Here is a 13240-nt window from a genome sequence, read left to right as displayed (position 1 = left end):
AATCACAACAGATTTTTTTGTATTCCCAGAAGGAACCTGGAACCTGTGGATAAAGGGTGAAAGTACAGAACCCTGAGGGGAGGAAAGATCCCCAAGGGCAGACAGCAAAAGCCCAAGCTCCTGCTCAGGTTCTAGAACTTACCCTCAGCCCTGCCTGAGGCTACTCTGTAGCACCCAAGTTCAAAGCAAAACCACCTTCTGGGCATTTCACTGGCAGGTTAAGACTCGGTTAAATTTCATTTTAGTCAAGGGAAGTCATTGTTCTGATTCAAGCATTGTTCAAATGTCACACTGGTCAAGGTTTTATCTATAAACTTTTGGCTACTGCTTTCAGAATTTGAAGTTGAAAGATGTGCGAAAATTTTTTGACAGAACATTTAACACACTGACTTCTTTTACCCTCTCTTGACCTGGTTTTTGTCCCACACTTTTTTTGATACCTACTGCCAATTCCAATTCAGTTTCTCTGGGGAGTTTCTTGTTCGGAAGCTGTAGCATTCTCTATAAATACATAAATTACCAGAAGATCTTGCCATAGATTGGTTGAAGCCTAACATATCTCAAATTATTTATTTTCCAAAGTATGGATAATTTGTTTTGAGGGAGCAGCAAAGAAAATGGAAGGCTAAAAACACATTTTAAGGAAAATCTGCTGGGAAAAGGGAATAAGAAATAAAAAGGGGGAAAAAGGGAATTTAAACAATTTGCCACAGTTGTCTTTTTCTTTAGATTTTTGTTTGTTTAAATGTCATAAATCAGTTCCTCTGAGTCCACAGAATCTTCATCTTAAGCATTTAAGGGGTGAGGGGATGGGAGGGCAGAAGTGACACTGAAGAGAAGCAGAATAGACGTAAGGAACCGTCAGCTCGTAGATTTTGTTATCCAGAGCCCCATCATGCTGCTCTGCCCTTTTCAATGTGGTGCCTGGTCTAGATCGTGTCTGTCCTAAATAATATTATGAGTCCTTTCTGCAAAGAGAATGACAGCACTCTATAGCTTATACAACCGTTCTTTAACTGTGTAAGGACCAGGCCTGGTGTAGAGGGATATATAGATAAAGAAAGGTAGGGCAGGAAGTAAGTAAGTAGGTAGGTAGGCAGATAGATAAATAGATTGATAGGTAGATGATTGAGAAATAGATAGATAGATAGATAGATAGATAGATAGATAGATAATCAGCTTAAACTGTGAAAAAGCACAGCCTGGGAGTCTATTAGAAATGTGAAAATCTGTGCATCTGATCACCCCTTGGAAGTGAGATCCATGCTTACAAAGGATGGTCATCTTTCTTGAGCTTGGTTCTGCTTCTGACATTTTTGGCATGCAGTATTTAGTTTTTCCACATGTTTCTTTTGAACAATTCATTTTTGCCATTTGAAGTTTCTAAAGCATTAAAATGTTACTTCAGGAGAATAAAATCAAAAGTGAGCAAACAGACTCATAATACAGAGAACAAATTGGTGGTTGCCAGAGTGTTGCGGGGGGGAGGATGGGTGAAATAGGCAAAAGGGATTAAGAGGTACAAACTTTCAGTTATAAAATAAGTAAGTCATGGTGATATGAAATACAGTATGAGGAATATAGTCAGTAATATTGTAGTATCTGTGTATGGTGACAGATGGTAACTACACTTATCGTGATGAGCATTTACTAATGGATATAAATGTCAAATCACTATGTGCACCTGAAACTAATATAATATTGTGTGTCGACTGTACTAAAATTTAAAAAAAACATAAACATATAAAAGAGAGCAAGCCATAGAAAAGAAAAGCTTGCCACTGGTGCCATATTCCTTTCAGGAAAGCATATAGAAATGGGCACTCTGGGCGCCTGGGTGGCTCAGTCGGTTAGGCGACTGCCTTCGGCTCAGGTCATGATCCTGGAGTCCCTGGATCGGGTCCCGCATCAGGCTCCCTGCTCAGCAGGGAGTCTGCTTCTCCCTCTGACCCTCCCCCTCTCATGCTCTCTCTCTCTCTCAAATAAATAAATAAAATCTTAAAAAAAAAAAAAAGACTGGCTCTTTTGAGGGGAGCCTGGGTGGCTCAGTCGGTTAGGCGACTGCCTTCGGCTCAGGTCATGATCCTGGAGTCCCTGGATCGAGTCCCGCATCGGGCTCCCTGCTCGGCGGGGAGTCTGCTTCTCCCTCTCCCACTCCCCCTGCTTGTGTTCCCTCTCTCGCTGTATCTTTCTCTGTCAAATAAATAAATAAAATCTTTAAAAAAAAAAAAAAAGAAAGAAATGGGCACTCTGCCTCCAGGGGCTCCCACAGGCTTGGGAGAGCTCATCCTCACTGAGAAGGAATTTCCTTGCTCCTCAAGTTACCCCTTGTGCTGAGAAATGAAATCCTGGTAACCAGATAGGCCGCAGATCCCTGACCTTGTCCAATGGCGGCCAACAGTGACCTTCCCTGAGTCCCGTGGTGAAGCAGGCGAGAGCCAGTGCGCCACCCGCGTGCACCTGCTTTTCAAGAAGACACGAGTCAGTTCGGGAAGCATTCTCCAAGCTCGTTATTTCCCATAATATGTGTATGCATGGAGCATCAATGAGTACAGATTGATTCCTAACTATGAGTAATATAAGGTAAAGAGTAGGTAGCATTCAGTGATCTCCGCCGGCCTCCTTGTTTCACGGATAAAATAGCCGCGGTACAACGAGCCACGTGGGAAACTGCTGGCCGGGGAATTATTAATCTGGGTCGCTTTGTCATCCTGGCTCCAGCGGATTTTGCTGAGAGGATGGTGATACATGTACTACAAAGGGTTCTGTTCATATGGTTGCATAGAGGAAGAATCTTTTCTTCAGACCCTATGTCTGAAATGCAGTGTAGATTTTCGCACATGAAAATGTTGCCTGAGTCAAGGGCTTTCCTGCAAAGAAACAAACAAAAACCATTTCAGACGTGTTGGAGACCTGTCAGCACCTTCAGTTATGTTTATGAAAGTGTCCATTAAAACAATGTGTCTACTACAAGCCAGAGAAGTTACTCAGAAACTTCAGTAGAACATAGTTGATTCGTATCTTTATTTTTCCCCGAAGGAGGTATTATGTTACATGCAAGTAACCATGTATAAATTAAGAAGGTACATATGTATTCATAGACATATATATATTTATACATATAATCTCAAAAGGAATATAAGAACATATAAGAATGTCTGGCTGACACATAGGCAACTTAAAATATCAAGCCAAAAAATCAGGGCGGATTTTCTTGTGAAATGTGTATAAATCCAAATATACATGTATTTATGTAGTAAAACCTCATTAATTCCCGTTCGACGCACATAGACTTTATAACTAGTCAAATGCTCTTGGCATTACGTATAAGATGAAATACTGATTAGGTGAAATAGTAGTGTAAACAAAAGAAATATTTATGCATATAAAAACTCACAGTTTCTAAGTATCGTTTTAGTAGTAGCTCTCGTACTCAAAGAATAAATGTCTGATTATAAACACCATGTTAAGCAATACCAAGATTCTGTAAGTGTTCTTAATACTAAAACCAATGTTCTAAAGTGATTTCACGTGCATTGTTATCGTTAATAAGGAAAGGGTAATAGCATAGTTGGTGTTAAAAGCATGGATTCCAAAACTAGACTGTCTGATTCAAATCTGGCTGTCCCATTTGTGAGCTTTGTGTGACCTTCGGCAAGGTATTTGAAAGTTCTGTGCCTCAGCTTCCTCATATGTAAAACAGAAAATAACGTTGGGGTTCAGAGACCGTCTGTCCCCCCTCTGCAATGGACTGGATTTTTATGTCTCCTCAAGACTCATAGGTTGAAACCCTAATCCCAGTGTGATGGTATGAGGAGGTGGGGCCTTTAGGAGGTAATTAGGTCATGGGCGTGGAGCCCTCATAGATGATTAGTGCCTGGATAAGAAGGGGCTAAGAAGGGGCGGAGAGAGCGAGAGCTAGCTTTCTCTCCACCCCGTGAGGATACAAGCCAGTCTTCTGCAACCCAGAAGAGGGTGCTCGCCACAACCCAACCATGCCGGTTCTCTAATCAAAGACTTCCAGTCTCCCAGACTGGGGGACCCTCCTCAGCTCTGAACCCACTGAGAAAGAGAATTGGCAGCAGGAACCCAAAATATCCCCTTTATTATGAGAAAGACTAGGTTGAAGAAATGGCTCTGGGTCGCTCGGCCAAAAGGACTTCCTAAGCTGCTCCCTCAGAATTAGGCCTACTTACCTTCCCACTCTTAGCACTGGAAAAGCAAGCCCGCCCTGTGTTAAATCCCCAACGCAGAGGAGTGGGACACGGGCCTCGTGTAGGCAAACAGCACCTAAGGTAAGGTCAGGAGGGGGCTGGGCCGGTATGCCCAGATTTTCCTCCGGGAAATCACTCCATCTCCATGGAGAGGAATAAGGTGTGGGATAAGGCGCCAAGAGTATTTTAGGAAAAACCCCTTTTTGTGGAAACTAGAAAAGCCAAGAACAAGTGCTCTCATGTTCCGCTTGGCTTTGAGAATTAAATGAGATGATGTGCACTGTACCCTACTTGTGAGCGTTAATAATTATTAGCTATTATGATGTGTGTTATTCTTAACTAAGTCACTATCAAGAGTTTAAGGAATTTGACTGGATCCAAGATACATGTCAAAAGCCGACTAGTGAACATCCTAGAGATCAGAACTGCATCGTGTTTTTAAGTTCTAAATTCTGATTTGTGTTACCCTTGGCTATTAAACCTCAAAATTTGGGTAAATGAGCAAGTGATGTTGTACCATTAATGGTTTTTCCCCTTGTCTGGCATCCTCTTTTGGAAAAGCTTTTTCTCCACTATGTAGCTCCTAAGTGCAGGTGTGGGCAGGTGCCTGATTAGCCCTTTCAGCGATGCTGGGGGCGCGGGGCTGACTCAGCGGGAGGTACAGAGAGATGCATGGCCCTTTCCCCGGGCAATGAGGGCTGAGCATCTAGGCAGCGTGGAGGAGCTTTTATCATCATCACACACCCCTGTCTGACTCTTCTCTTCGGAGAGCCCAGTGTTTATTCACACTTTTTCGTCCCCCGCTTTCTAAGGGATGTGGTATCTTTTGTGCTATGAGCTCAAGGTAAATGCTCGTAAAATTATACTGGGTTTAAGACCAAAATTGATCAGGAGCCCGTTTGTTTTCTCCGCCGGACTCTAACCCACAGTATTCCGTGTCCTGGGTTCCCTGGCAACTCAGTTACCCAGAGGTAAACTGAGGTGTAAACATGATACCTTCCGCAGATGTATAAATACCGTGGCTCGGGCTTGTTGGCTAATGAAGGAGCTGTGGGAAGGGGCGCCTCTCCTTCCCCAGCTGTTCGGAGTGACAATCACCGGAAAGTTCCCTCGCGGAGCGTGGCCCAGGCTCTGCTGCAGTCAGTTCCTTCAAGGAGCGCAAGCCCGAGTCATTGATGGGGTTAAATGAATGCAGGCTCGTTTTTCCACCGCGTTCCCCGCGACTGCTTCAGCAACATGAGGCAACTTATCGTGCTTTTTGTGCAACAGTGCGTGGACTTTTTAAAGAATGAATTTAGACTTTTTCCTGTCCCCAGAATAAGCCATTCTCAGGTTCAAAGTCCTGATTAGGGGAGTTGGACCAGCGGCGTCGGCAGGCCCACGGGACCCACATCATCGCCCTCCCCCACCCACCCCCTTGCTTTTCTCATCTTGCAATGTTTTCCTTTGGAGAAAGACCCCATTAAAAACCCTGGTGGAGTTTTCTAAGGACGTTTCCTTCACAGAGCTTACATTTGGCTCTTTGGCCAGAAAACTGACAGAGCAGTCAGCGGCTCTAGGGAGTTTCTAGTTGTTTGTGTTCGGTTTCAGAAGAACCCACTGTGGGCATCATCAGCCTTCAGAAAGAGGGTTCTTTTGGAATGTGAATGCTTCCTAACCATTTGGAATACGCTTAAACTTGACCTCAACCGTACTGTCCTCACAAGGACATCCTTATTATGTGTTCTAAGTTAGAGGTCCTGACAGCATACAGTAAGGACACGGGTTTCTTTCCATCATTGTTCTCCACTCACCTCCAGCTTGTGAGCTCTTTAACATTCAAAAACGTTCTCTGATCTACTTCCAGAAAACCTGCCGCTGAAATGAAGGAATCTATCGCTCCAAGGAAGTTAGTCATTTCCTAAGGTGACATTCTAATAAGAAACCCATTTGGGGATAATAGTCCAATTGGAACTAATTCTCCATGTATTCCTCATGGTCAGGAAATAGCATGTCCAAATTAATCAAATGTCCCGGTGCCTTGTGTATTCTAATGTTTAATAGAGTGATGCTGCTACATCTTCTAGAATGATCAATTTGTAAAGCATTAGAAATAATTATAAAACCAAGAGGAATATTATTGAATTTTTCATTGACTGAGACATTAGCCTAGGATCTTGCAGGTACTGCTTAGGATTAGGAACAGCTGTTGGTTTCCACTGGCTATACACATTGTGCAGGTTAATAAGGTTCTGGCTAATAGGATGCCAGAAAACAGAATTTATTACAGCGCTCAAGCATTAATGTGGAACATAGTAATACCTTTCCAAAGAAACTAACAGGGCCTAAACTATTTTAATGGCTTCAAATAATCTTAAATACACTATAACTTTGGGGGGACTTCGCATTTCAAAAATAAAATAGCCAAGTAGGGGAAGTTTGGATCAGGGGAGAAGAAAATGTATATTTTGGTAATACATTGTCAGAAACTAAAATTTTTGTTATGTAATGGCCATGTGGAAACACAGCTTTCAAAAGGATAGGATTTATTTATTTAAAAATTGGATTTGGGGGCGCCTGGGTGGCTCAGTTGGTTAAGCGACTGCCTTCGGCTCAGGTCATGATCCTGGAGTCCCGGGATCGAGTCCCGCATCGGGCTCCCTGCTCCGCAGGGAGTCTGCTTCTCCCTCTGACCCTCCCCCCTCTCATGCTTTCTCTCTCTCTCAAATAAATAAATAAAATCTTTAAAAAAAAAAAACAAAATTGGATTTGGGGCGCCTGGGTGGCTCAGTCGTTAAGCGTCTGCCTTCAGCTCAGGTCATGATCCTGGGGTCCCGGGATCGAGTCCCACATCGGGCTCCCTGCTCTGCGGGAGGCCTGCTTCTCCCTCTCCCGCTCCCCCTGCTTGTGTTCCTGCTCTCGCTGTCTCTCTCTGTCAAATAAATAAAATCTTTAAAAAAATAAAAATAAAAATAAAATAAAAATTGGATTTGGGGGCACCTGGGTGGCTCAGTCACTTAAGCATCTGACTTTTGGCTTCAGCTCAGGTCATGATCTCAGGGTCCTGGGATCTGGCCCTGCATCAGGCTCTGCACTCAATGCAGAGTTTACTTGTCCTTCTCCCTCTACTCCTCCCCTCCGTTCGTGCTTGCTCACATGCGTGCACTCTCGCTCGCGCTCTCTCTCTCTCTCTCAAACAAATGAATAAATAAAATCTTTTTTAAAAATTGGATTTTAGTCACAGATTTCACTTACAAAGCTTTAAAAGCTTTTAAATGCAATTGAGCTTAATTTTTATTCTATAATACGACCATCCAGATTTTCAGAACAGATACATTAGAAGAAGACCAAATGTTTCACTTTAAAAAGAAGGCCAACAAGAAGTGAGTGGGGCATCCAAGACATTCCAGTGCCCTGTGGCCTACCGGACACCTGGTGTGGAGTACCCTTACTCGGGGGAGACCTAAACATTTTCCCCAGGAGGCCGGAGCCCGACGCTGTCAGCCCAGGTTTTATCCTCGGATTTCTCTGAATGGCTACTCCCTTAGCCTATCGACAATAAGAATTCCATTTCAAAAATTCTGTTTTGTAACTTTGAGCCAAATACCGTTGCATAAAATGAAGCACAATTGCCTGTCCTCTATCGCCTCAGATTCATCTTGTAAAATTTGATTAAGGAAATCCTATCCTTTGAAGATAGGGAGCAATGATAGAACCACTCTTATTCTCCTGTGGTTTTAGTTTCAGATTATTAATTCTGCCTCTGTTTTTATCCTGATCTGTAACTCAGAATTTCTAGAAATGGACCTTTTAAGATAATCTACCCTCAGTGTAGAAAGACCTTGACAAAAGATGTCTTTATTGATGTCACCATTCCACAAATATCCTGTTGCAGTGAAGTTGTCCTGCAATGTCCAATAACCTGCCCAAACCTGTGTCACTTGGTGATTTCTATTAAGTTTTGCCAGAGCTATAAGTAATATAAGAGTGTCATTCTCCAAGTGATTCCCATTCATAAAGGAAAAATACTTGGTTTTCATTCTTTCTGCATCAGAAAGTAATTTTCTCATACATAAACATTATTTAATGTGTAAAAAACATTTAGAATATTTTTACAATCTTCCAAGTAACATAGTATTTTTAGAGGATATTTTTCTCAACTGTGGTTTGGATTCAAGCATCTTGTGTGTCTTCCCAAAGAAAGTTAATTTTTGCTCATGGAAACTACATTTTTTTTTTTTAATACACAGATCATCATTGCTAGAAAGACCTTGGAGGCCATGTTGGTATTGAGTGCTAGGAGATAACAGAAGGAGTGGGAATTTGAAATATTTTGAAATCATCAACTTTTTTCTTTTTTTTCTGTTTTTAAAGATTTTGTCAGAGAGAGAGGGAGAGCACATGCACGCAAGCACAAGGAGGGGGAGTGGGCAGAGGAAGGAGCCTGATGCGGGATTTGATCCTTGGACCCTGGGATCATGACCTGAGCCAAAGGCAGACACTTTACCTACCGAGCCACCCAGGCCTCCCCATCAACATTTTTCTAATTGTTCTCCTGAGTACTTGTAATCTATTGTCTGATCATAACAAAATTATCTCTGTTGAATGTCCCCTTTTAAAGATGAATCTAAGTAGATTTGTGACCTTGGGTAGTTGTAATATTGACTTCTATAAACTATATATTGGAGTATACTGTTTAGGTGTTTTAGTTCATTTACTCATTTGTTTTACTTTCCCATTCAAAAGTATTTTAGTGCCAGCTATCTACAAGGCATTGTTTTAGGTGCTAGGAGTATGGCAGCTTACCAAAGTTTCCTTCCTCAGAAAGTTTACAGTCTGTTAATTGAAATACTAGTAAATAAGTAACAAATGTAAAAAGCTACAAGGACTCTAAGTAGGTACAGTCAGTGGCTACAGGGGTTCTGAGAAGGGCAATATTGTAGGTCAAGAAGAATTCGAGATGGCTTACTTTGTGGGGGGTGTTGCATTTGACTTGATTGTTGAAAGATATTTAGGAGTGGACTATTTAGGCACAATGGTGGCAAATACTGGAGACAGAAGAAAAAAAGAGAATGATCCCCAAACTTGGTGCATAGACAGGGAGTCAGGTGTGGCTCAACCCAAGTGAAATGGAGAGTCTAAAGGGGAGGGGAGCTGGGAAAATAAGTGGGGGCTAGATCATGGAGCCTAAGATGTCTGCATGTTCTTCAGTACCAGTGAGGGGTGAGGGGGAAGCCACCGAAGGTTTGGAACATGATGGTCTCAGCAATCATATGTGATCTGGATTAGAGCGAGGTGAACTGAAGGCAGACGGAAGTTAGGGTTCCTTCTGAGACATAATGAGGCATAAACTAGGGAAGTGTCCATGACACCTACTTATGCAGAGATCCTGCACACGTACTGTTCTGTAATATAACATGAGACACTAAATCCAAGTTCTCCCGGGCAGTCTTCCCTCTTGGTCTCTGCGTCCTCCACACCTGCCTGTGGAGTCATGCTCCTATAAAAAATAGGAAATCAGGTGTCCACTGCTGGCTTGTTCAAGAGGTAGCAGCTTGCCAGCTTCAGGAATTGTTTGGCCCTGACCATCACACAACTGTACATTGGTTGTGGCGTCATAGTCTTCTTAAGTGGCATGCCCTGGAAACCAGAACCTGCCTTGAGGCATAGCCCCTGCCTCCCTTGCAACCTCAACATGATCACCTTCTCCATCCCATTACTGATCTCCTGGTCGCTCCTCAAACACCCCAGGCCTCTCTCCAACCCCAGGTCCTTTGCACATGCTGTTGCCTGGAACATCTTTCCCATCAATTTCATAGGTCTAGTGCCTTGTCTCTTTCTGGCCTTCGCTTAAATGTCACCCCCTCAAGAGGCCTTACTGTTATTCTTTATCCAAGCCCTTTGTTTCTTTCCTACCTAGGACTTCAACTTCCAACTATTTTATTTGCATGTTACTCATTTTTTTTTTGCCTCTTTCCCTGCTAAAACATAGTATAAGCCATGTCTCTTTTCTTGATTGCTGTTATCTCTAGCACCAGGAAAGGTGTCTGGCACTCCATAGGAGATCATCAATATGTAGCTGTTGAATTAGTGAATGAACCAATGAATTAGTGAATTAATGAACACACCTGTTCAGAAAGCCCTCCATAACCTAAAGCTATCTTCATTTATCCCTAAATAATTAAATATAGAGTGGCAACAAATGACCACTTATCTTCCGTAATCTGCAAAGTGACATATTCTATAAAAAGTGTTCATAGGATTCCCATAGTGATATTTGGGAGATGGAATATAAGTATTCTGCTTAAATTCCTGAATTTCCATTAAAAATTCTGGTACCACAACATGTTGCAGTTTTTTTCAGCCTTCTAAAAATGAAATAGAACAGAGATTAGAAAAGAAAATATCAGGGTGTATTGCATCTGCTAAGTATAGATTCAAGAAACTTTTCTGTGTGTGTGTGTGTGTGTGTGTAAGGAGGTTCCAATATGAAATTATTTTTTACTATGACTCAAAGTCCACCTACACTGGGTATTTTCCATGTTATCCTAATTCCTTATCTGGCTGCTGTGGAGCTCTTCAAAGCCAGTGTTGAACTGTCATTCTGCAGTGTTATGATTCCTTATGGTTTATTTGCAATGGAAGCCTTCTCACAAATGCACACCAAAATTCGATTTTTTTAGTATTTTCTTATAGATCAGCATACCTTAACCTCTCTCAGAATGCTCAGGCTCACGATAAAGAGTGCTCCCAGAGCTGCAGGGCTAGGCTGCTTTTAAGTAAACCGGCGGAGTGGGGGGAACACCCACAAATATTCAGGGTAGGAGAGTGATAAGATTTGCTGTTCTTTAAATCAGGAATTTGAGGGCATCTGGGTGGCTCAGTGGGTTAAGCATCTGCCTTCAGCTCAAGTCATGATCTCAGGGTCCTGGGATGGAGTTGAGTCAGGCGCCCTGCTCAGTGGGGAGTCTGCTTCTCCCTCTCCCTCTGCCCTCCCCCCTGCTCTTGCTCTCTCTCATGCTCACTCTCAAATAAATAGAATCTTTTTTAAAAAAATCAAGAATTTGAAGCAATGATTTGACACACAGTAGCAGTATTTATTAAAATAACATTTATGTTAACTACTTTGTTTTTTCCTTTTTTTCTCTCTCTCTCTTTCTCAGCTGCCTGCCTTGTGCTTGGCTGTATGATTTTCCCTGATGGCTGGGATTCAGATGAAGTAAAACGGATGTGTGGAGAAAAGACAGACAAGTACACTCTCGGGGCTTGTTCAGTTCGCTGGGCGTACATCCTGGCTATTATTGGGATTTTGGATGCCCTGATCCTCTCATTTCTGGCATTTGTGCTTGGTAACCGACAAGACAGCTTGATGGCAGAAGAACTGAAGGCAGAAAACAAAGGTAAGATTCCTCTGGGGAACTCTTATCTCTATGCCTCAAGCACGTCAAGTCCAGGGCTTCCCTTGTGGGTCTAGTTTGCTGCGTCTTTCAATGCTATCTAGTTCATAGACTTTCCCCTAGACTCAACTCAAGAAATTTACACAGTTGAAATACAGGATTTTCACACTTTACCTTTCTAAGGTTCTCAGAGTCCATTATTATTTAAATGCATTTTTCCAGTTTCTTTTACCCTCCCTAAGTTAATGGCTATGATGCAGCTTGCTTTTTTTTTTTTTTTTTTTTTTTTTTGGTCTAGTTGGTTAAATAGAGAGTACATCCTCTCCATGTATTTCTGCTGTTTTCCAGATTGAAATAAATGCCTGGGGGGATCTCATAAAACCATCTACAAACGTCTTTATTAAACTGTTCACAATCATTTATTTGAAATCAGACTCCTCCTCTCAGAGAGAAGGCACGATATTGGCCCTAAATAGTTAGGGGTTTCAACAGTTACCTAATTAACTGAATTTCAAATGTGTTATCTGGATGGTGAAAAGTTCTCCTATTTACCAAAAGAAAATGCCTTCTGAGACACAAACTAGAATAAAAAACAGGACATTGACTAGTGAGTGATATGTAAATATTACAGAGTGCCAATAAGAAGTAGCAAGTCCTTATTCAAGATGACTCTCCATTCTCTTTCCAGACTTTTAAACCAAGTGTTTGGGGATAGAATTTTACCATCTCTGTCTGTTGCACACTTAGATTTATTTCACTGTTTTGTCTTTGTTATTTTTAACTTTCATACTTTGGACTTACATCAGCACCTTCAACTGAGTGACTGATGCTTCTAGTTTTTATTTCTAATTGCAAACTAAATCCATCCTTGAATTATGAAATTTAGCTTACTACTTCAAGTGGTTGCTAACTTCAAAAACTCTTCACTGTTTCAAAAGGCCCCAAATAGAAGTATGTATTAGTGTCTAAAGGAATGTCACATGTAATGATAGTGTAGCAAGCTTTATATTTAGACCATCGCTGTTGATGCTTGTAAGCTATGAACTATAAAGAGAGAAAATCAAGAGGTCTAAGAAAGCACGGTCATCTTTGAGCTCTTTCTCATCCTGATTTGTAGACACAATACATACTAGTTTACTTGGTTCCATCAAAAATATTATAAACATGGGGCAGCTGGGTGACTCGGTCGGTTGAACGTCTGACTCTTGGTTTTGGCTCAGGTCATGGTCTCAGGGTCGTGGGATCAAGCCCCGTGTCAGGCTCCTCGCTCAGCATGGAGTCTGCTTGTCCCTCTCCCTCTCCCCTCTGTTCCTACCCTCATATTCTCTCTCTCTCTCTCTCCCTCCAAAATAAATTTAAAAAATTAAAAAAATTCTAAACACAACAATCTTTCACAAGGGAGTAATGCTTTCTAAAAACATAATTACTTCCTTCTCATAGTTGTACTTTCTAGATTAAAAAAGAAGATGATACGAAGATAATCATTATGCTTTATAAAGTCTGTTACAGACTTAAAGTGCCACCTGCGCTCATTCATTTGGAGGCCTAGTCCAGTCTTTGTAATCTGGTGGATGTCTACGGGTCTCTGTCCAGTTAGCTTCACTTCAAAGTTAATGAGAATAGCTCAATATTAGAATAAATTACTTTTCC

General features: G+C 41.8%; 1 protein-coding gene across 1 annotated transcript in view; it reads left to right on the top strand.

The window, feature by feature from the left end:
* The window catches only part of LHFPL3 (LHFPL tetraspan subfamily member 3), a 411752-nt gene extending 400085 nt beyond the window's left edge, over positions 1-11667 (top strand). Inside the window, exon 2 of the mRNA XM_035021380.1 lies at positions 11357-11667. Coding sequence (XP_034877271.1) covers positions 11357-11667 — 311 coding nt within the window. The remainder of the gene's footprint in view (positions 1-11356) is intronic.
* The last annotated feature ends 1573 nt before the right edge of the window (positions 11668-13240 follow it).

The sequence above is a fragment of the Mirounga leonina genome, unplaced genomic scaffold (genome assembly GCF_011800145.1).
Source record: "Mirounga leonina isolate KUSES-001 unplaced genomic scaffold, KU_Mleo_1.0 Mir_174, whole genome shotgun sequence".
Lineage (NCBI taxonomy): Eukaryota > Metazoa > Chordata > Mammalia > Carnivora > Phocidae > Mirounga > Mirounga leonina.
The sequence above is the reverse complement of the archived record's forward strand: the minus strand, read 5'-3'. Positions and strand labels throughout refer to the sequence as shown.